General features: G+C 51.8%; 1 protein-coding gene across 1 annotated transcript; it reads right to left on the bottom strand.

Annotated features, from left to right (window-relative positions):
* Window positions 1-566: 566 nt before the first annotated feature.
* LOC101332327 (3-galactosyl-N-acetylglucosaminide 4-alpha-L-fucosyltransferase FUT3) lies at window positions 567-13,191 on the bottom strand. The gene is given in 1 exon segment (XM_019947147.3): window positions 567-13,191. A coding segment is annotated over 1 exon segment (1,068 nt). The 5' UTR covers window positions 2,175-13,191; the 3' UTR covers window positions 567-1,106.
* Between the last annotated feature and the right edge of the window lie 9,250 nt (window positions 13,192-22,441).

Below are 22,441 nucleotides of genomic sequence, written 5' to 3'. Positions count from 1 at the left end.
CACGCAGCCTCCTGGGACCTCGGCCTTCCCATCTCCCACCCAGATCCAACCACAGGGCACTGGCCCATCCCACCAGAGAATTGGAACGTAAACAGAGGTGCCCCCGCAGACCCCAAGGCTGGGGTTCCCAGCAGTGCGCGCCACACACACACATACACACACACACACACACACACACACACACACACATTCACACACACAGGGGACAGAGACTGCCACCCACACAGGGCTTAGGATCACACGCAGACCCACGGTCCACATGCTTACATGCTCAGTGGTCAGGCACACTCAGAGAGGGGCGTCCTCAAGGTCACCTGCAAGAACACAGGGGCCCCCTGTTCAGTCACACGCGGCCACGCCCACCCTCACTCCAAGCCCCACGTGGTCGTCCCCTGTCACACCCGCTCTCACAGTCACACGCGCCGCGTCACACCCTCTCCCCTTGCCCTCCTTTGGGAGCAGTTCCTGCCCCTCCTCTACCCTTGCGCTAGGTGTAGAACGTCCCCTTGTCCCAGCCCTGCCCCACGTGGACCCCCAGACAGCCCCGCCCCCAGTCCCACCCCCTCTGCGCCCCAGTCTCCCGGGCACTGTAGGCTGTTGAGCAGCATTTCTGGCCCCCTCCCACTCGATGCTATCAGCCCACCCCCAGGTTGTGACAACCACAGATGTCCCCAGACACTCCAAGCGTCCCCTGGGAGCAGAATCGTCCTGGAGTGAGAACCGCTGATCTGGAGTAAGGGAGGACACACCAGTTTCCTCAGAGCATTCCCATCTCGAAAATGGTGTCAGTATTGCCAACCTGCATACCCCCGAGGCGGTTCATTGACAAAGCAGCAGTACTCACAGGCCCATCCACCAGAGCCATCACCAGTGGGCGGGGCACCAAGGCCAGTTCCCCAGGGGGTGTCTTGGTGCGTGCCCAGCAGCCACAGCCCCTGGTAGATGACACCCCCGCCCCCAGCAGGTGAAGCTCCTAGCAAGCGAGGTCCCACGGAAGCAACATTCCTGGCAGCAGAGGGGCCCAGCAGGGGAAGCCCCAGGTAAGGGAGCGCTCCACCCACCAAGGTCCCCAGATGCCCAGCAGCCCAGGCCCCAGGCTGGCTGGCTCACGTGAACCAAGACGTGATACTGGGCACCGTCCGGTAGTTGGGATTCTGTTGCAGCCGCTAGCAGGCCTGACAGAACATCAAGCCCCAGCTGAAGGATCTGGGCCGCAGCGTCTCCCGCCAGCGGAAGCAGCTCGGGTAGAGGGTGTGGTCCTTGACCAGCGCCAGCAGATAATGGGTCAAGTCCTTGGGGCTCTGAAAGTCTTCAGGTGGCAGGAACTGTTCATAGTTCCTCCTGCTGGGGCCCAGCACCACTGGCACTGCCCAGGCCTGCAGGGCGTTCCTCCACAGCTTCTCTGTGATATAGTCAGGGTGCAAGGAGTTCTTGAAAGCCAGGTAAAACTTGTACTGGGACAGCCTGTTGGTCATGACCTCCTGGGGCAGTGGCATGTGGGAGCGTCCATACACATCCATTTGGAGGTGAGGCTGCAGCTTCTGATAGGACTGCACCCTGACCGAGTCCACCCTCCAGTTGGCCACCACCCAGGCCACCAGCTTGGTCTTGGCCGAGACGTTCACCAGTGTGTCCACAAGCTGGCCAGGCCATGGCTCACGCTAACTGTACGGCGTGAAGATATCTGAGTCCTGGCGGTAGGACACAGTGAGGATGAAGTATCCGTCCAGGGCCTTCAGTTTGGGGCAGTTGCTGGGCGATTCCATGCTGAACCAGACCCAGCGCTAGCTGGGGGGCCGCAGGGAAGGCGTGAGCTGTGCCTTAGGCCTGGAGCTGACCTTTCGGTGACGCACAAGGACCGCATCCGCCCGAGGGTACTCGCTGCGGTTGACAGTCAGGTGGCAGTCGGCTGTGCCGGGCCACATCTCCTAGCAGTGGGACAGAGCCACTGGGGTGTTGAATAGCCACGTCCACAGCAGGAGACGCAGAGGCGGGCGGGTGGAGGGCCCTGCAGTGGCCTGGGAGGGGGCCCCCAATTCGGGGACCCATGTGGGCTTGTCTCGGGACACACGCAGGTAGGAGGAGAAGCACGGAGCCAGAAGCAGCTGCAGCAACAGCCCGGGGAGACAGTGGTGGCAGGAACATTTTACCTTGGCCCAGCCAGGTGGATCCATGGGTCAGAGAGGAGCTGGGAGGAGGGGACAGTGAACACAGCATCACTGCTAACAAAAATAATAACACATGCCGAGCGGGCAGATGCAGGTTACCCAAGTTCATCTTTACGAGTCCTGAGGTAGGAGGCACTGTTCTCATCCCTATTTTACAGACGAGAAAACTGAGGCCAAGGACTCAATGCAAGAAAACGGCAGAACTGTAATTCCAACAGAAAGCATCTAGCTTCAGAGTCCACTTATTCCTACCCACTAGGCCACATGATCTCTGGACCTGGGATAGATTCCAATGGCTCTCAGGTCCAACCTTGACCTTGACCCTGCCCTTTCCCAGCTTTCCCAGAGTCTTTCCCAGCCTAGGGAGAAGACAGAGCTGGTTACAAGATGCTCCCCAGTGCCCTGGAGCTGAGGCTTGGAGCCAGGGCTCTGCCTGGGAGGGGTACAATGTGATTATGTCAGAAGGTTATCTGAGGGCCCACCAGGTAGTGTAGGAGTTGGGGGAAAGGGCATTCCTGGTGGACAAAACAGCCAACGCAAAGGTCCGGAGGTGACGGAGATCCTGACAAGTTTATGGGGAGAGCACAGGAAGTGCTCAGGGAATAAGCGTCCAAAGATGGCCCCCCTGGTCCCGCACTGGGGGATCCTGGGCGGCCTCTTGGCCTGGCCGATGTCTTTCCACTCCCCGGTCCTTTCCGTTCCTGCAGGCGGTCACAAAGTCCTCCCAGACTCCAAACCCCAACCACCAGAGCGGAATCTAGGACTTCGGCCCTGCCCCTCTCCACTTCCTGCGGCCCTGGAGACACCCATTTTACAGATAAGAAAACGGAGGTTCTGAGCGATAGATATGTCTCGTGCCCAAATACACACAGCTACAGCCTTTACGATCCAGAATCCAAACTCTCTCCCCTTTATGTAATTCCAAACTCCTCTCCCTCTTTGCAGGTGGAGCTCTGATCTACAGCCTGGCACTGTCCACTAGAACTTTCTGCTATCGTGGAAATGTTCTATATCTGCACCATCGCGTGCACCCCTATGGCTCTTGAGTCCTTGAAATGCAGCTGTTGTGTTGGACAGAGTTTTTAATGCTAAATTAAATTTAAAAAAGGTTCTCTCCTCTGTAAATCGAAGACAACTTCAAGATAAAAAGTAAAGGCAAAGCCAAAAACAGCCTCTGATAGCCAATTCAATGATTGGAAAAACTTGACAGTACATTTGGGACCTCCTGGAAGGGCAAATCTGCTCCAACGAGACATTTTTATGGAGTCTAATTACAGATCAAGGATCTACGACGAAAACTGAGTGTCCGAATTAGGTGTGCTGGGGGTGTGAAATACACCCTGGTTTCTAAGACTTAGGACGAGAACGAGACAGTAAAATTATCTCAATACTTCCTCTGTTCGTTACACATTTAAACAATACTACTTTGGATCTGTTGGGTTAAAGAAAGCATATTATTAAAATTAATTTCACCTGCGTCTTTTACAGTTTTAAAGTCGTGGCTACTAGAAAAATGTTAATTACACGTGCGGCTTGTGTTCTGTTTCTACTGGACAGCATGTGCTGCTCTAGAATTTCTAAAAAAGGGAAATGAGGGATAATGACTCATTATTTGAAATGCACTCACCCTCTGGCCAGAGGGATTGGTGCAAATGCCCACAGACATGCCAACAAAACAAGGGCGTTTTGGATAAGCTACCTGTCCATTGATGTGGGACTGGTCGAATTACGGTCCCTTCTGACAACGGAATACTATGCAGTTGTGAAAAATGAATAAAGGCCTGGTTTTGGTATTAGGGTATCTTTGTCTGAAAAAACTTAAAATAGAACTACCATATGATCCAGCAATCCCACTCCTGGGCATATATCAGGAGAAAACCATAATCTGAAAAGATACATGCACCCCAGTGTTCACTGCAGTACTATTTACAATAGCCAAGACATGGAAGCAACCTAAATATCCATTCACAGAGGAATGGATGAAGAAGATGTGGTACATATATACAGTGGAATATTACTCAGCCATGAAAAAGAATGAAATAATGCCATTTGCAGCAACATGGATGGACCTAGAAACTATCATACTAAGTGAAGTAAGTCAGAAAGAGAAAGACAAATATGTGATATCACTCATATGTGGAATCTAATTAAAAATGATACAGATGAACATATTTACAAACTAGAAATAGACGTACAGATACTGAAAACAAACTTCTGGTTACCAAAGGGGAAACGTGGTAGGGGGGGATAAATCAGGAGCTTGGGATGAACACACACACACTACTATATATGAGACAGATAACCAACAAGGACCTACTGTATAGCACCGGGAACTCTACTCAATATTCTGTGATAACCTGTATGAGAGAAGAATCTGAAAAAGAATGAATATATGTATATGTATAATGGAATCACTTTGCTGTACACCTGAAACTAACACAACTTTGCAAATCAACTATACTCCAATAAAATTAACATAAAAATTAAAAAAAATGAATAAAGCCACTGTATTGGCACAGCTCTGCAGGGTGGATCCAGGTTTTCTGGAAGCTGAACTTCCATATTTTGGGAGCCTCTCTAAGAAACGGCAAAGAAAATTGAGTCCAGACTTAGATACAGAAAGTAATCTTTATTTAGGGGTCCCTGAAGCTTAAGCTTCATCCACTTCATGGTAAATCTATGTCTGCCTGATAAAAAACAGGTTCCAGAATTAAGTAGCTGGGTCTAAATCTGCACCATCCAATATGGGGGCCACTAGCCCCATGTGGCTAATGCAACAGAGGAACAGAAATTGTGAATGTCAGTAAATTTCAAATGTAAATTTAAAAACTGAACAACGTAAAACAAGTTTGTTTTTTTTTTAATTAAACACTACCCCTTTCACTCCAGCCGTTGAAAATTTAGCATCCAAATAGAAACATCCTTAAAGAGTAAAATACATGCCAGATTGCCAAGATTTCATATGAAAGAAAGAATGTAAAATATCCTATGTAAAGTATCTCATTAGTAATTTTCTATGTTGATTACGTATTGAGATAATGCTTTGGATGTATGGGGTGAAATAAGATATAGCATTAAAATTAATTTTACTGGTACCTTTCTATTCTTTTTAATGTGTCTGGTAAAAAGTTGAAAATTACATATGTGGCAGAAATCAGTTTGGCGGTTCCTCAGAAGGCTGAACACATAATTCCATATCACCCAGCAATTCCACTCCTAGATATCTACCCAAAGGAACTGAAAAGCAGGGACTCTAAGAGATATTTGTATGTCCATGCTCGTAGAAACGTGATTCACAATAGCCAAAAGTTGGAAACAACCCAGATGTCCATCAAAGGATGAGCGTATAAACAAATGTGGTCCATCCGTACAATGGAACATTATTCAGCCTTAAGAAGGAGAGAGATTCTGACACAGGCTATACCATGGATGGACCTTGAGGACATGAGGCTCAGTGAAATAAGCCAGATGCAAAAGGACACATATTATATGATCCTGCTTCTATGAAATATCTAGAATAGGTAAATTCATAGAGACAGACAGTAGATTAGCCGCTACCACGGGCTGGGAGGGTTGGAAGGAGAATGAGTTTTTGCTTACTGGGGTATAAAGTTTCTATTTGGGGTGACGAAAAATTTTTGGAAATATTGGCAGTGGTTGCACACCATTGGGAATATACTTAATGCTACTGAACTGCACCCTTAAAAATGGTTAAAATGTCAAATTTTGTGTCTCATATATTCTGCCACAGTTTAAAAAAATAATGTGGGACTTCCCTGGCAGTCCAGTGGTTAAGACTCCACACCCCTGGCACAGGTTCAATCCCTGGTTGGGGAACTAAGCTCCTGCATGCTGCACGGCGTGGCCAAAAAATAAAATTAAAAAATAAAAAATAGGGCTTCCCTGGTGGCACAGTGGTTAAGCATCCACCTGCCAATGCAGGGGACATGGGTTCGAGCCCTGGTCTGGGAAGATCCCACATGCCGCAGAGCAACTAAGCCCGTGCACCACAACTACTGAGCCTGCGCTCTAGAGCCCGCAAGCCACAACTCCTGAACCCGTGCGCCACAACTACTGAAGCCCCCGCGCCTAGAGCCCATGCTCCGAAACAAAAGAAGCCACCGCAACGAGAAGCCCGCGCACCTCAACGAGGAATAGCCCCCGCTCGCTGCAACTAGAGAAAGCCTGTGTGCAGCAACGAAGACCCAACAGAGCCAAAAATAAATAAATAAAATAAATAAATTTTTAAATAAAGAAATAAAAATAAAAAGACCCTGATGGCTGGCGGGCTCCTTCTACTGGGCAGAGCTGGCGTAACCCTCCGAATGCAGAAGGGAGAAGTTGGCCGGTGGCCTTGTGTGATGAAAAGGGAGCGCGATTTGGAATTACACGTTCATGCCAAAGTTTCTGGAAAGAGACCCAAAAGACAGGCCTTTGGGGAGACAGCGCCAAGCAGGAGTGGGATGGAGGCTGAACTCTGACCACAAGCTACTTTGCGCCGCCAGGGATTTTGGCCATGCACAGAAGGTTAATATGCGGAAATGTACTTAAGATGGATATAGTTTGTTTGTCCTGGGTTTATGGTGGCTCCTCCTAGGAGGCATGGAGGCCCTTGGCAGGGACCTTGAGAAGCGAGGATCCAGGAACGGGGCTGTGGGAGGCCGGGGGCTGAGATCCCACCCAAGTGGAACCGGAGACATTTTTTTCCTAGAAAGGAACTGAAAAATGCCATGATGCTGGGACACCGCAAAGATCAGAAAAACAAAACAAAACAAAATCCCCCCTGTTCCCCTGCATCTCAGGTCCTCCTCCCACGGGACAGGGTGGGAAGGAGGAAGGGCTCTGTGTTGCTGATGGGGGCCAGGAAGCAGTGGGGGTTCTAATCCAGAGTTTTGCCAGGGAGAGAGAGACAGACAGAAACAGACCGGGAGAGAAATGCTGCTCCTCCTGGTTTGGCAAATCAATCAGAACTTCCCACACCTGCTAGACCTCTGGCGCACCTGGTACCCAGAAAGACCCCGGGGAGAGCAGGCTGCAGGCCCTTCCCAGGGGGCAACGATGCCTCCTGGGAGAGGGGACATTTTCCCCAGGAGGCCTTACCTGGATGGACACTGTGCAGGATGGCAAGCAGCTGACTAGGAAGTTTAGGGCCGAGTCACAGCTTGTCATCCAGGGTGTGGATGAGGCAACACCAGGGAGGAGAAGGAAATGGACTTATTTATAGATGCAGCACAGCACAGCCCAACACCACCACAACTGCCATCAGATGACACAGGGTGTCCTGTCCCATGAGCTGGGTCATCATCTAAAAGCAAAGGTGGGACTCTGCTAATCTCCACCATAAGACCTGATGAGGGAGGGGGTGGAGGAAGTTGGGGACTAGAGTCACCGCCCTGGCCTCCCCTGTGGCCTCGAAGCACGCATGGCTTTGGGCGTAAAGTTGACCCATCCCTAAAGGGAAAAGGGCTGACCCAAACCACTGGTTCTCAACGTGGTTTCCGTGGGGGCACCAGGGGTTCCGTGGAGGATGGGGAGGGGCAGGTGAGCAGAATTTCAAGCTTCTCACTTTCCCTCCCAGCAGATACCACCCCCTCTTCCGTCTCAGTCAGCAAACATTTCTTGTGTACCTGCTACATGTTGGGCCCCAGGGATATCGCACGAAGCAAGTGGGTGAGACAGATAACCCATGAGGAAACTTGTAAACAAACATCAATTATAAATTGCAAAAAAGGAGGCTGTGGCCTGGTCTGGACTTCCCGGATGTGTGAGCTGAGAGCTAAAGCCCCGTAAGAATTCTCTAAGTAAAAAGGAGGATGCAAGAGCTTTCCAGGCAGGGGCTTCCCTGGTGGCGCAGTGGTTGAGAGTCTGCCTGCCAACACAGGGGACACGGGTTCAAGCCCTGGTCCGGGAAGATGCCACAGAGCAACTAAGCCCGTGCACCACAACTGCTGAGCCCGCGCTTAGAGCCCGCGACCCACAACTACTGAAGCCTGCGTGCCTAGAGCCAGAGCTCCGCAACGGGAGAAGCCACCGCTATGAGAAGCCCCGCACCGCAACGAGGAGTGGCCCCCTCTCGCCGCAACTAGAAAAAGCTCGCGTGCAGCAATGGAGACCCAACGCAGCCAAAAATAAAATAAATAAAATAAATAAATTAAAAAACAAAAAAGACAAAGATGTCTGCTTTTAAAAAAAAAAAAAAAAAGCTTTCCAGGCAGAAGGGACAGCCTGTGCAAAGGCCCTGAGGCAGCAAGGAATGGCAGCATTGGAGGAAATCCAGGAAGGCTGAGTATTCAGGAGTAGGAGATGAGGTCACCACGCCACGGTGCGCTGCGTCCGGCTGTGGTCAATGATGGATATTTAACACAACGGCGACAGGGAGCCATGGGAAGCTTCCAGCAGAGCAGTCACCACCACACAGACTCCTGTTTTGAGATGCTCTTTCAGCCTGCCACGGGGGGACAGGGAAGACAGTAGGGCAGAGGCAGGGAGGCTGGGGAGGAGGAGGCTGTTTCGGGCAGGCCAAAGCCCGAAAAGCTCCAGCTCCCAGGTACCATGATTCCCCTGTTCCCAGATGAGAAATCACTTCTGTGAGGCTGCTTCACGCTGCCTGGACATCTACCATCTGAGTGTCCAGTTAGTTCCAGGCTGGCAGAGGTTCCAGGAGGCTGGGGTCCCCCAGGGCAGGGCATTTGTTTGTTTTGCGGTACACAGGCTTCTCACTGTTGCAGCCTCTCCCATTGTGGAGCACAGGCTCCGGACGCGCAGGCTCAGCGGCCATGGCTCACGGGCCCAGCCGCTCCGCAGCATGTGGGATCTTCCCGGACCGGGGCACGAACCCATGTCCCCTGCATCGGCAGGCGGACTCTCAACCACCGTGCCACCAGGGAAGCCCTGTTTGTTTGTTTTTAAAGGCACTGATTCTTTTTTAAACATAAGTTTATTTATTTTTGGCTGCATTGGGTCTTCATTGCTGCACATGGGTTTTCTCTAGTTGCGGCGAGCGGGGGCTACTCTTCATTGCAGTGTGTGGGCTTCTCACTGCGGTGGCTTCTCTTGTTGTGGAGCACAGGCTCTAGGCACGTGGGCTTCAGCAGTTGTGGCACGTGGGCTCAGTAGTTGTGGCTCACGGGCTCTAGAGCACAGGCTCAGTAGTTGTGGCATGCGGGCTTAGTTGCTCTGTGGCATGTGGGATCTTCCCAGACCAGGGCTCGAACCCATGTCCCCTGCATTGGCAGGAGGATTCCCAACCACTGTGCCACCAGGGAAGCCCAGGCCATTTGTAATAGGGAAGAACAAGTCTTTTTTTTTTGGCCGCACCACCAGCATGTGGGATCTTGGTTCCCTGACCAGGGATCAAACCCATGCCCCTGCAATGGAAGCACCTAGTCCTAACCACTGGACCACCAGGAAGTCCCGGGAAGAACAAATCTGACTCTATATTAAGGCATAACCCTCCCAGACTTCAGACAATACTACAAAGCTACAGTAATCAGAACAGCGTGGTACTGGCACACAGACAGACATATGGATCAATGGAACAGAATAGAGAGCCCAGAAATAAAACCACACACCTACAGTCAATTAATCTTTGACAAAGGAGGCAAGAATATACAATGGGGAAAATTCTCTTCAGCAAGCGGTGTTGGGAAAGCTGGACAGCCACATGTAAATTAATGAAGTTGGAACACACCCTTACACCATACACAAAAATAAACTCAAAATGGCTTAAAGACTTAAACATAAGACATGACGCCATAAAATTCCTAGAAGAGAGCATAGGCAAAACATTCCCTGACAAATTGTTCCACTGTTTCCTTAGGTCAGTCTACCAAGGCAAAAGAAATAAAAACAAAAATAAACAAATGGGACCTAATCACACTTACAAGCTTTTGCACAGCAAAGGAAACCATAAACAAAAAGAAAAGACAACCTACAGACTGGGAGAAAATATCTGCAAATGATGCGACCAACAAGGGCTTAATCTCCAAAATACACAAACAGCTCATACAACTCAACAACAACAACAAAATAACCGAATCAGAAAATGGGCAGAAGACCTAAATAAACATTACTCCAAAGAAGAAATACAGATGGCCAATAGGCACATGAAAAGATGCTCAACATCACTGATTACTAGAGAAATGCAAACCAAAACTACAATGAGGTACCACCTCACACCGGTCAGAATGGCCACCATTAAAATGTCTACAAATGGGGCTTCCCTGGTGGCGCAGTGGTTGAGAGTCCGCCTGCCAATGCAGGGGACACGGGTTCGTGCCCCGGTCCGGGAGGATCCCACATGCCGCGGAGCGGCTGGGCCCGTGAGCCATGGCCGCTGAGCCTGCGCGTCCGGAGCCTGTGCTCCGCAACGGGAGAGGCCACAACAGTGAGAGGCCCACGTACCTCAGGAAAAAAAAAAAAAAGTGTCTACAAATAACAAATCCTGGAGAGGGTGTGGAGAAAAGGGAAACCTCCTACACTGTTCGTGGGAATGTAAGTTGGTGCAGCCACTGTGGAAAAACAGTGTGGAGGTTCCTCAAAAAACTAAAAATAGAATTACCATATGATCCAGCAATCCCACTCCTGGGCATATATCTGGACGACTCCATTTTGAAAAGATACATGCACCTCTATGTTCATAGCAGCACTATTCACAATAGCCAAGACATGGAAACCACCTAAATGTCCATCAGCAGATGAATGGATAAAGAAGAAGTGGTAGCTACATAGCACAGGGAGATCAGCTCGGTGCTTTGTGACCACCTAGAGGTGTGGGATAGGGAGGGTGGAAGGGAGATGCAAGAGGGAAGGGATATGGGGATATATGTATACATAGAGCTGATTCACTTTGTTGTACAGCAGAAACTAACACAACAAAAGCAATTATACTCCCATAAAGCAATTATACTCCCATAAAGATGTTAAAAAAATAACTAATTAAAAAAGGTGGTACCTATATACAATGGAATACTACTCAGCCATAAAAAAGAATGAAACAGCCATTTGCAGCAACATGGATGCAACTAAAGATTATCATACTAAGTGAAGTAAGTCTGAAAGAGAAATACAAATACCATATGATTTCACTTGCATGTGGCGTCTAAAATATGACACAAATGAACCTATCTATGAAACAGAAACAGGCTCATGGGCATAGAGAACAAACCTGTGGTTGTCAAGGGGAGTGGGTTGGGAGAGGGATGGACTGGGGGGTTAGGGTTAGCGGATGGAAGCTTTTATATATAGACTGGGTAAACAACAAAGTCCTACCGTCTAGCACAGGGAACTATACTCAATACCCTATGATAAGCCATAATGGAAAAGAATATTAAAAAAAAGAATGTACATATATATTTGTATCGTTGATTCACTTTGCTGTACAGCAGAAATTAACACAACTCTGTAAATCAACTATACTTCAATTAAAAAAAGTATTGATTAAAAAAAAATCTGACTCGGGATTTCCCTGGCGGTCCAGTGGTTAAGACTCTGCACTTCCAACGCAGGGGGTGCGGGTTCGATCCCTGGTTGGGGAACTAAGATCCTACATGCCATAGGGCGCAGCCAAAACAACAACAACAACCACCTTTGATTTGTACAATAAGATATGTGCCTTTTATAATATCTAAGTTATAGCAATAAAGCATTAAAAAGAAAAATCTGACTCCATTTTACTTCTGACCCTTTTTTTTTTTTTCCGGTACGCGGGCCTCTCACTGTTGTGGCCTCTCCCGTTCCGGAGCACAGGCTCCAGACGTGCAGGCTCAGTGGCCACAGCTCATGGGCCCAGCCGCTCCACGGTACGTGGGATCTTCCCAGACCAGGGCACGAACCCGTGTCCCCTGCATCGGCAGGCGGACTCTCAACCATTGCGCCACCAGGGAAGCCCTTTGGTTCGGACCTTTTACTTTAACTCTGTGCTCCTGTTGTCTGTGCTTAGACATGCTGACTGCACCTTTTGTAAAAGCATGTTGCCTATAGCTTGAAATATACAGAATAGCCTGACCATGACCTGACCTACATTTGTTTTCTTGGAGCTTTACAGGAACACCGTGACCCGACCTTGACCTGACCTACATGGCCAGATGCAAGAACAAAGGATCTGACACCACACCCCTCCCTCACCTGGCCTTTAGAAGTGCTTTGTTGAAACCCTTCGAGGAGTTTGGACTTTTTAAGGCACGAGCCACCCATCTCCTTGCATGGCCCTGCGATAAACATTTCTCTGCTCCAAACTCCAACGATGTTTCGGTACTGTTTGACCTCACAGTGCGTTGGGCACGTGGACTTACATTGGGTGGGTAACACATTTACAGAGGAGCCTTACCCAAAGTTGCTCATGGCTCGCTCCTGACAGGCAGAATTATCTGGTGACTTATTAAAATATAACTCATGAAGGTCACTGTGTCCTCAGCCCAAGGCCAAACCTTGATAGGCAAACCTTCAGCCTTCACACAGTCGCCCTGCCTATATGGAAACTGAGGTCCAGAGATGGTCACTCAGAATCTCAAGGGCACAGCGGGGTCTCCAGCTACACAAGCTGCTCTTCCAGGAACACTCTTTGCTCGCCCCCACCCCCCCTTGGCCACCTTGTTAATCCCTAGTCATCCTGCAGAGCTCCTCCAGGGAGCCTCCCCAGATTCCTCCCGTCCCCTGAGCTGAATCAGATCACTCCTCTGGCCCCCCACAGCTGCCTAGTGTCCCCATCATAGCTTTGGCCACCCTGTGTCATTTCCTCTGCTGGGCTGACAGCCCCATGAGGACAGAAAAGCCGGGAGAGCACGAGAGTGGGGAAGAGAGAGTAAGAACTTGGGCTGGGGCTTCCCTGGTGGCACAGTGGTTCAGAATCCGCCTGTCAATGCAGGGGATACGGGTTTGAGCCCTGGTCCGGGAAGATCCCACATGCCGCGGAGCAACTAAGCCCATGCACCACAACTACCGAGCCTGTGCTCTGGAGCCCGCGAGCCACAACTGCTGAGCCCACGTGCCGCAACTACTGAAGCCCGCGTACCTGGAGCCCCTGCTCCACAACAAGAGAAGCCACCGCAATGAGAAGCCCGTGCACCGCAAAGAAGAGTAGCCCCCGCTCGCCACAACTAGAGAGAGCCCGCGCACAGCAGTGAAGAGTCAACGCAGCCAAAAATATAATTAATTAATTAATTTTAATATGTTAATTATTATTAATATATTAATTATATTATTATTAATTAATATAATTAATTATTATATTAATTATAATTAATATATTAATTATATTATTATATATTAATATATATAAAACAATATATATAATTATATATATATAATGGTGGTGGACTCTCCACCACTGCGCCACCAGGGAAGCCCCCTGCCTACAATGGTAATTTCAGACTTTGTTGACATTGTTGCCTGCCTCACAGAGCTGGGAAGTGGAGCACAGGGTGGGAATGGAGGGGGTTGGGATTTGAACCAAGGCCTCCTGGCCTCGGGATGTGTAGCTGGACCAAACACCAGGCCCTGGGGTCCAGCCTTTGGGGGCCAGAGGAACCCCCTGCCTAAAGCCAGAGAGAGCCGAGAGACTTCCTGACTCTCTCTGGGGGAGGCTCGCCTGGCCAATGCCAGGTGGAGCCTCCCTGGAAAGGGGCTGGTGCCAGGGCCAAGAGTGGGGGACCCTAGGGACCCCCCCACCTCAGGCTTGACCTGAGGACCAGCATGGGGGTTGAGGTGGGGCCATCTGCGCCCCCAGCCCTGGTCTCTGCCCGCGTCGGACCCCTAGCGCGTTGCTCAGCCTGGGCTGGTGGGTGAGGGAGCTGCCAGCCCGCTGGAAAATGTACTCCCTGGGGCCTCAGGCTGTGAGCCAAGGGGCAACTGGCGGCTCGAGAGGAGGCCCCCAACACCGCCCCAGCCTGGGATGGATGAGAAACAAACCACATGTGCGATGTGGGACCAGGATGGCGCTTGGGTACGAGGAGGGGCGCCCTGGTGTCTCCTGATGTCGTCCCCGGTGGCCGGGGCCCAAGGAGGGTTCCCATTCCCCTCTGAGCCCCATAAAAACTTCCAGAAAGAGGGAGACAGAGAGGTAGTCAGCTGGCAGGCATCATCTCAGTTGGAGGTGGCGACCACACTGTACCCACTGGCCCTGCCCCAGCCTGCAAGGAAACCCTGGCCTGGCCCCCTGAGGGCCCCGTCTGCCTCCCAAGATCCTGGCTTGTAGCCAGCCCGCTGGGAGGACCCCAGGTGTGAGGTGTGTGTGGCAGGGGAGCCGTGGGCCTGGCGAGGCTGGCTCAGGCCCAGGCTCACTGGTGGGCTTGGCACTGCAGCCGCCCACCTCAACCACCAGTGCCCCCAGCCCCCATCCTGGGGCTGGGGCCTGGCTCCAGTCAAAGGCATCACAGGAGTCCCCGGGTGACCGCTGAGGCTCAGAGAGTGCCTGGACTTCACCTCTGTGCCCAACTCAGCCTCCCTTGGCAGAGCAGCAATCTCCCCCAGCCCCAGAAGGTTCTGGGGTGTCCAGGAAGGCCTCATTTAACATCAGAATCCACCTGCAGCCCCTAAGTGGCGGAGCTGGGCTGCCATCTGGCCTCAGACCTCTTGACTCCAGGAGCTTTGGAGTCTCTCTGGCCGGCAGCTGTGTGACCTTGGGTGAGTGGCGTAGCCTCTCTGGGCCTCAGTCGTGTCAACTGCAAAATGGAGCCCATGCCGGTATCCTCTTCAGGTGATTATCCTCCCACACCTTCTCTGCAAGGCGGGATTGTGGGCAGGGGCTGGAAACCCACAGTCCCGGGCCTCAGTTTCCCTTCTGATGGTATTTTAAAGGATACGGCTTCTCCCTGCCCAGCGTCATGGTGCATGGGGCTGCTGTGTGCAGAGGGGAGCGTGGGAACCCAAGGTGACAGAAACCTGGCATCCCTGTGCTGCCCGCCCCCAGCCTCTCTTCACCTGGGCCCCCTGGTACGTTGGGGTCTGCCTTCCCCAGCACCCCAGCCCGGCCGGGTTCGTGGGGCTTCAATTTCAGCCTGGGGTGGGTTGAGGAGGTGCGGGCCGGACACGCTTCATTTTCCAATTTCTGGAAATGAAAGCTGTAGGGCCACCTATTGTCGAGCGGAAAAAAAGCCTGTTGCAAAACCGTGTGAGAAAAAAACAATAGCGCCTAGGTGCACTGCTGCTGCCGAGACAGAGAATTCCAGGGGCTACGCGGGCCGGGGAACAAAGGGCCTTTTCTCTCTCCCTGGAAAGTCTGGTGGAGTGTGTGTGGCAGTTTCGGGGTCAGAAAAGCCAATGAAGGTATTTTGCAAGACAGAAAACGGTTCGGAGAAGATCTGTCGGGACAAGGAGCCAGAAGAGCATACGTTTTGTTGGTTTGTTGTCAGAGGATGTTTTCCAATTTTCTAAGACACCTGTCCCTCCACTGGCAAAACACTGAGCCAGGAATGCTGGCAACCTGGGCACCAGGCCCGGCCCTGCAGGAAGCATATGGAGATGCCATGTGGGGAAGGTGTACCCAGAGTTCCCCCACCCCCCTGCCCCCATCACTACTGGCGGTCTCCAGAGAGCAGCAATTTCCCCCAGTGCAGGCTCTCCAAATGTCCCGGAAGTCCTCATTTACAGTTGGAATCCCACCTGCAGCCACTTGGGTCTCAAAAGACCAGCTGCAGCCCCTGGCCCAGCCCCTCGGCCTGCAGGGTGACAGTTCCGGGGATTGACCTCAGAACGAGGGGAGAGCCAGACAGGAGAATGTCAGGCCACATCGGGCTCATCCTCTGCTCCGGACCTTCTCACGGCCCCCACCGATTCCCGAGGCAGAGCCCACAGGTTCTGCTGCATCTCCCCCAACTCGTGTCCTCACTGTTCATGCCCCAGGACCTTTGCACGTGCTCTTCCCGCTGCCTGGAACTCCCTCCACCCTGACAGCCACCTGGTTCCCTCAAATAACTCCCTCTCAAATCACTTTATTGCTAACTGCCCTCTGCCAGCACTCCCCGTCCCCTTTCCCGCCTTATTTTTCTCCACAATGACTACCATGTAACTGGACCATGTATTTGACTTATTTCTGTGATTTCCTGTCTCTTGCCTCTCTCCCCAACCAGGATGTCAGCTCCATGAGGGATCCTGGTCTGCTTTGTTCCCTGCTGAGCCCCAAGCACCCTGAACAGTGCCTGACATACAGGACAGCCTTAATAAACACGCCTCGAAGGAACAAATGAATGAACAGTATTAAGCATGGTGGAAAAACTCTCCTGTTTCCTGGCTTGTCATTGTCGTACCCAAGACTGGGAGTCCTGTGGAGGCAAGGCCTGGGTCTCCAGCAGGACTTGGCACTCGGTAAATAGGTGCTGAACGAATGACGGCGCTGGGAGTCCCCACAGCCAGAAGCTTGGACTCTTACTCGGAGAACTGTAAACAGAGACTCCGGGGGACGCTGGGCTGTAGAGCAGGAGTGACTCTTGTCCACCCTTCTCCCTGCGCCCACCCACGACTGCCCCTGGCCACGGGCTGTCTCCAAGGGGCCTACAGGTGAGGTGGTCCTGACCCTGGGCAACACGCGGCGGGCGACATGGGGCTCGGAGGGAGCCGTAGGGCAGGCACAGGCAGGCAGCGGGCGGGAGAGGAATGCTCTGGCCGACAGGAATGAATAAACAGGCTCCTTGGATGTCAGAGGTTGGGGGGTGGGGGAGGCCTTGAACCTCATGCTTGGCTGAGGATGTTTGGACAAGGCAGGCGGCCAGGTGGTGTCATCAAGGCTAAAATTAGCCTCCGATTCCCGCTTAACCCCTCCCTCCTGGGCCGGGAGGCCGGGACAGGCCATCACTCCAGTGAGCACTAGCTTTGTGCCAGGCCAAGCTCCTCTGTTCCATGAATGCATTGAATCCTCTCAATGACCCCGACAGTTGGTACTATTATTAGCAGTATTGTTATTAATCCCCATTTTACAGGTGAGGAAACTGAGGCACCGAGAGAACACTTGGCGTTCTCACAACTCGCATGGGGCAGGGCTGGGATTCGAACCTGGGCTCCGGGGACGGGGCTCTCACCATCGGAGCCTTGCTGAAGGCTGGGGGACACAACAGAGACCCCACGCAGTGGGTACGTGGGGGTGGTGGGCACACGCCCCCCCTTTTCCTCTCCCCCAGGAACCTCTTCAGAGCCACAATTTCAGCATCCAAATTCAAATATGTCCACTGCAGTTGGCAGCTAGATGCGGCCTCAACTTCCCCCATCCACACCTGGGCCCTGATCCCAGGCCCCCCGGAGCCCCAGGTCCAGCACCTCAGAGGGGACACACCTGACGGGGAGGCCCCCAGGGTCCCGTGGGGCCGGGGCCCCTCTGATCGGTCAGTGTGGATCAGCATCCGGGTGTTTGCCCATAACACAGGAAGGCCAGCCGAGGCCTGCTGTTCACCCAGGCAGGATCAGGAAAGGGCTGCCACAGAGAATCCAGCTGAATCTGAACTTCAGGTAGAAAATTAATCATGTTTTAGTGTAAATATGTCCCACGTATTGCGTGGTTCATTGCTTATTGGGAGTTCAAACTTCACTGGCCGTCTGTATTTTTATTTGCTTAATCTGACAACTTTAGCTCGCCAACACGTGCAGGCAGGCTAAGAGGAGGTTAGATAAGCCACAGGAGGCGCTGAGTGGTAAAGGGGACTCCTGCCCAGCTCCTCAGGGCTGCAGTAGAGGGAGGACTGCTTGGGGGAGGAGGTGTGGGAGGAGCTTCGGGGCCTGTCTTCCCCACCCCCACCCCTCCAGGCCCTGCCTGCTCCGCCCATTATTCATTTTTAGTGATGGTCACTGGGGCAGAGTGTGGGCCGGGAACACCTGGGCCTGAGGCTCCTGCAGCTGGCGGCCTCACTAATGGGGACTAGACGGTGAGTGAGGGCGGGGGGGGGGGGGGGGGGGCCCTGGCCACCAGGGGTCCAGCCTGGGGCAGGAAGTGTCCAATTAGGGGCAGGGGCAGGAAGCAGACCCCCACTGCACCCTGCCATTTCCTTTTGCATTGAGATGGGAGACCAGGGACTGCATCTCTGGATGCTTTTACCTGATTCCACCACCACCCGGGCCAGGTCCTCCTGGGACCCCCGAGTTCCAGATGCTCAGGGGTGGGGCGGAGGGGGTGCTGCTCTGGCCCTCCTGGCTTCCTCCCACCCTCTGGTTCTCCACGTGCCTGCCTGGCCCAGTGCGGTACCCATGGGGATTACTGAATCCTCACAGCCAAGCTACGCTGGGGAGTGGCAACCGAGGCCGGGAGAAGGGGCTGATTGGCCACCAGTGGCAGAGCTGGGTCTGGAACCTAGGACCTTCTCCCACCAGAGTCGGTGCTCTTGGCCACGTCCCTTTCTCTCTTACTTCTGAGCCATCTTCCATGCTGTTCCTCTGGCCCGGGTCACTCTTTTGCCCTTCTCCTGGAAAGCTCCTATACATGCTTCAGCACCCCTTTCTCCCTGGACACCCAGGCCAGGTCAGGTGCCTCCTCTGGGTGCCCCCTGCCCTGTGCCTGTGCAACCACATTACAGCCCTGGTCAGCACAAGCTATAACTGCCTGCTCACGAGTCCGTATCCACCACTGGACTGTGAGCCTTGGGAGGGTAGACTGGGTCTGTCTTGGTCATCGCTACGTCCCTAGTGCCCAGCACAGGGCCTGGGACACTGCAGGTAGAAGTGCTCTGGAGTTAGTCACAGGGCCTTGGCTCTACCCCCATTTGCTGTGTGACCCTGGGCAAACAGCTATCCTTCTCTGAGCCTTGGTTTCCCCATCTGCAAAATGAGGCACTAGCACCTCCTTCCTAGCCTGAATCATACAAGAGATGTTGGAACCATGCTTGGCTCCCAACAGGAGGCTCAACAAAGGTTTATCTAAACATTTAGGCAAATTAAAACCACAACGAGGGGGCTTCCCTCATGGCGCAGTGGTGAAGAATCCGCCTGCCCATGCAGGGGACACGGGTTCAAGCCCTGGTCCGGGAAGATCCCATGTGCTGCAGAGCAACTAAGCCTGTGTGCCACAGCTACTGAGCCTGCACTCTAGAACCCGCAAGCCACAACTACTGAGCCCACACACCACAACTACTGAAGCCCGTCTACCTAGAGCCCGTGCTCCGCAACAAGAGAAGCCACTGCAACGAAAAGCCCGTGCACCACGATGAAGAGGAGCCCCCACTCTCCCCAACTAGAGAAACCCCGCGTGCAGCAACGAAGGCCCAACGCAGCCAAAAATAAATAAATGAAATAAATAAATTTAAAAAAACAAACCACAATGAGGTACAACTACACACCCACTGAAATGCCCCAAATCTGGAACACTGACAACATCAAATGCTGGCAAGGATGTGGAGCAACAAAACTCAGGTTCATTGCTGCTGGGGTGCGAAATGGTCCTGCCACTCTGGAAGGCAGTTTGGCGGCTTCTTGCAAAATGAAACGTACTCTGACCATAGGACCCAGCACTCACCCTCCTTGGAATTCACCCAAAGGAGTGGAAAACTGACGTCCACACAGAAACCCGCACGTGAATATGTATGGCGGGTTTATTCATAATTGCCAAAACTTGGAAGCGACTCAGATGTCCTTCAGCAGGTACACAGATAAACAGAGTGTGGCACATCCAGACAACGGGAATGTTATTCAGTGCTAAAAAGAAATGAGCTATCAGGCCATGACAAGTCGTGGAGGAAGCTTAAATGCATGTTATTAAGTGAAAGAAGCTGATCTGAAAAGGCTACAGACTTTGATTCCAACTACAGGACATTCTGGAAAAGGCGAAACTACAGAGACAGGAAAGGGATCAGTGGCGGCCAGGGGTGGCCGAAGGAGGGCTGAGGAGCCGGAGCACAGAGGATTTTTCGGGCAGTGAAACTACCGTGCATGATGATACAATGGTGGATACCTGTCATCACACATCTGTCCAAACCCATAGAATGTACAACACCAAGTGTGAACCCATATCCCAATGTTTATAGCAGCACTGTTTACAGTAGCCAAGACACGGGAGCAACCTAAGTGTCCATCGACAGATAAACGGATAAAGAAGATACGGTATATACATATATACAGGGGAATACTGCTCAGCCATAAAAAAGAGAATGAAATGATGCCATCTGCAGCAACATGGATGCACCTAGAGACGATCATACTCAGTGAAGCATGTCAGACAGAGAAAGACAAATACTATATGATATCATTTATATGTGGAATCTAAAACAATGATGCAAATGAACTTATTGACAAAAGAGAAATGGATTCACAGACATGGAAAACAAACTTATGGTTACCAAAGGGAAAAGGGGAAGAGAGATAAATCAGGAGTTTGGGATTAACAGATACACACTACTAAATATAAAATAGATAAACAACAAGATCCTACTGTATAGCACAGGGAACTATACTCAGTATCTTATAATAACCTATAAGGGAAAAGAATATGAAAACGAATATATATGTATAACTGAATCACTTTGCTGTACACTGAGACTAACACAACGTTGTAAATCAACTATACTTCAACAGAAAAAAATCGTATCTTTAGATAACCAAAGAAAAAGAGTGAACCCTGATGCCAACTATGGACTTCAGCTTATAACAACGTACCAGTATTAGTTCATCAAATGTGACAAATGGAGCACGCTACTATGAGACGGTAATAATTGGGGAGACGGTGCGTGCCCGCTGGGGGAGCAAGGTGCTATATGAGAACTCTGCGCTTTCTGCTCAATTTTCCTATAAGCCTAAAACTGCTCTAAAAATATCAAGTTTATTACTGAAAAAAACTTTCAGGGACTTCCCTGGTGGTCCTGGTTAAGACTCCGCGCTTCCACTGACGAGGTCATGGGTTCGATCCCTGGTTGGGGAAGTTCTGCATGCCACAGGGTACGGCCAAAAAAAAAAAAAAATTTTTCAGGAAGGGTCTGAGTATATTGACCCACATGCACAGCGACATTCATTACAGGTTTTGCATCACATCGCTGTTTATACCAGGGAATGTGCTTTAATGCAGATAACAAACAATTCAGCCACAGGAGGGAATATTACACAGCCGTGAAAAGGCCAGAGACACTTCTTAATGGAAAGAAATCTGGGACCTATTGTTGGGAGGAAATCGGATGGGCTGCAAAACAGCAGGGACTGACAGTGTGATGGTTTGTGTGAGGGGAAAAGAAAAATACACAGATGCACTTGTTTGGGTGAGAAACGCTGTGGGAAGGAGAAACAAGAAACTGGCCGGCAGGCTCTGGGGAGGCTGGGTGGCTGGTGTCTTTCCTGAACACCCTTTGGTATATTTTATACTGTGTGGCCTGAGTCTGTTTTACCGACTGAAAAAAAAAATAAACTTGCAAAATACATTTTAAAAAGACTTCTATGGGGACTTCCCTGGTGGTCCAGTGGTTAAGACTCCACACTTCCATTGCAGGGGGCATGGGTTTGATCCCCGGTCAGGGAACTAAGATCCCACATGCTGAGAGGCACAGCCAAAAAGTTAAAAAAAAAAAAAAAAAAAAAAGGCTGCTTTGAAAAAAAAAAAAAAAGGCAAAATAAAAGCATTTGGATGGACTTTAAAAGAAGGTGGGTTCGTGGGGGGAATTTTAGGCCAGGCCGTGGGTTTGCCTGCAGCCACTCCGTTTGAGCTGAAAGCCTCCCTCGGCTCCCGGAGCCTGGCCACCCCCGGCTCACACCTTTGTTGCTCTGCATCCGGAGTGTTCGGAGCCCGCGGGGCCCCCAGAGGTGAGATGTTGGCTGGTCTGGGGTCAGGCCTGACTGAGCCCCTCATACCTGGGCCGACCACCCAGCATTCCGGGAAGGCCCTGGGAGGCGTGGCTGGCTCCAAGGAGGGACATGTGAGTGCCAGTGCGGGGCTGGGGGCCCAGCCAGACCTCTCTGGATGCCAAATCCAAGGAGGGCCAGAGTGGAGGGATGGAGGGTAGGTGACTGGAGGGGAGCTACTGGAGGCCCCCGGGCAGCCCGGTGGCTGCTGTGTGCCTCAGTTTCCCCACAGGCAGTCACTCTTTGGCCCAGGATGCTGGAGATGGCCTGTAACCCGGGCACTGGGGGTTCCCCTGGGTTCTGAGCCCTGGATGTCGAGCCAGACAGGATGAGAGGGGGCAAAGCTCTGCCGCCCACTTCCAGAGCCCTGACGTGAGGACTAACCCGGCTTCGGGCTTCGAGGGTGGGGTGGTAAGGGTGGGCTGGGGCCTCACACCCCCACCAGAACCCACCCAGGAAGCCTCGGCTCTCCCTTTCCCGAGACTCCACCCTCCAATCTCCTTCCTGCTCGTTCTACCTTCCCCTCGGTGTGGGCGCGG

Source organism: Tursiops truncatus, chromosome 3 (assembly GCF_011762595.2).
Source record: "Tursiops truncatus isolate mTurTru1 chromosome 3, mTurTru1.mat.Y, whole genome shotgun sequence".
Lineage (NCBI taxonomy): Eukaryota > Metazoa > Chordata > Mammalia > Artiodactyla > Delphinidae > Tursiops > Tursiops truncatus.
This window is presented reverse-complemented; position numbering and strand designations above follow the sequence as displayed.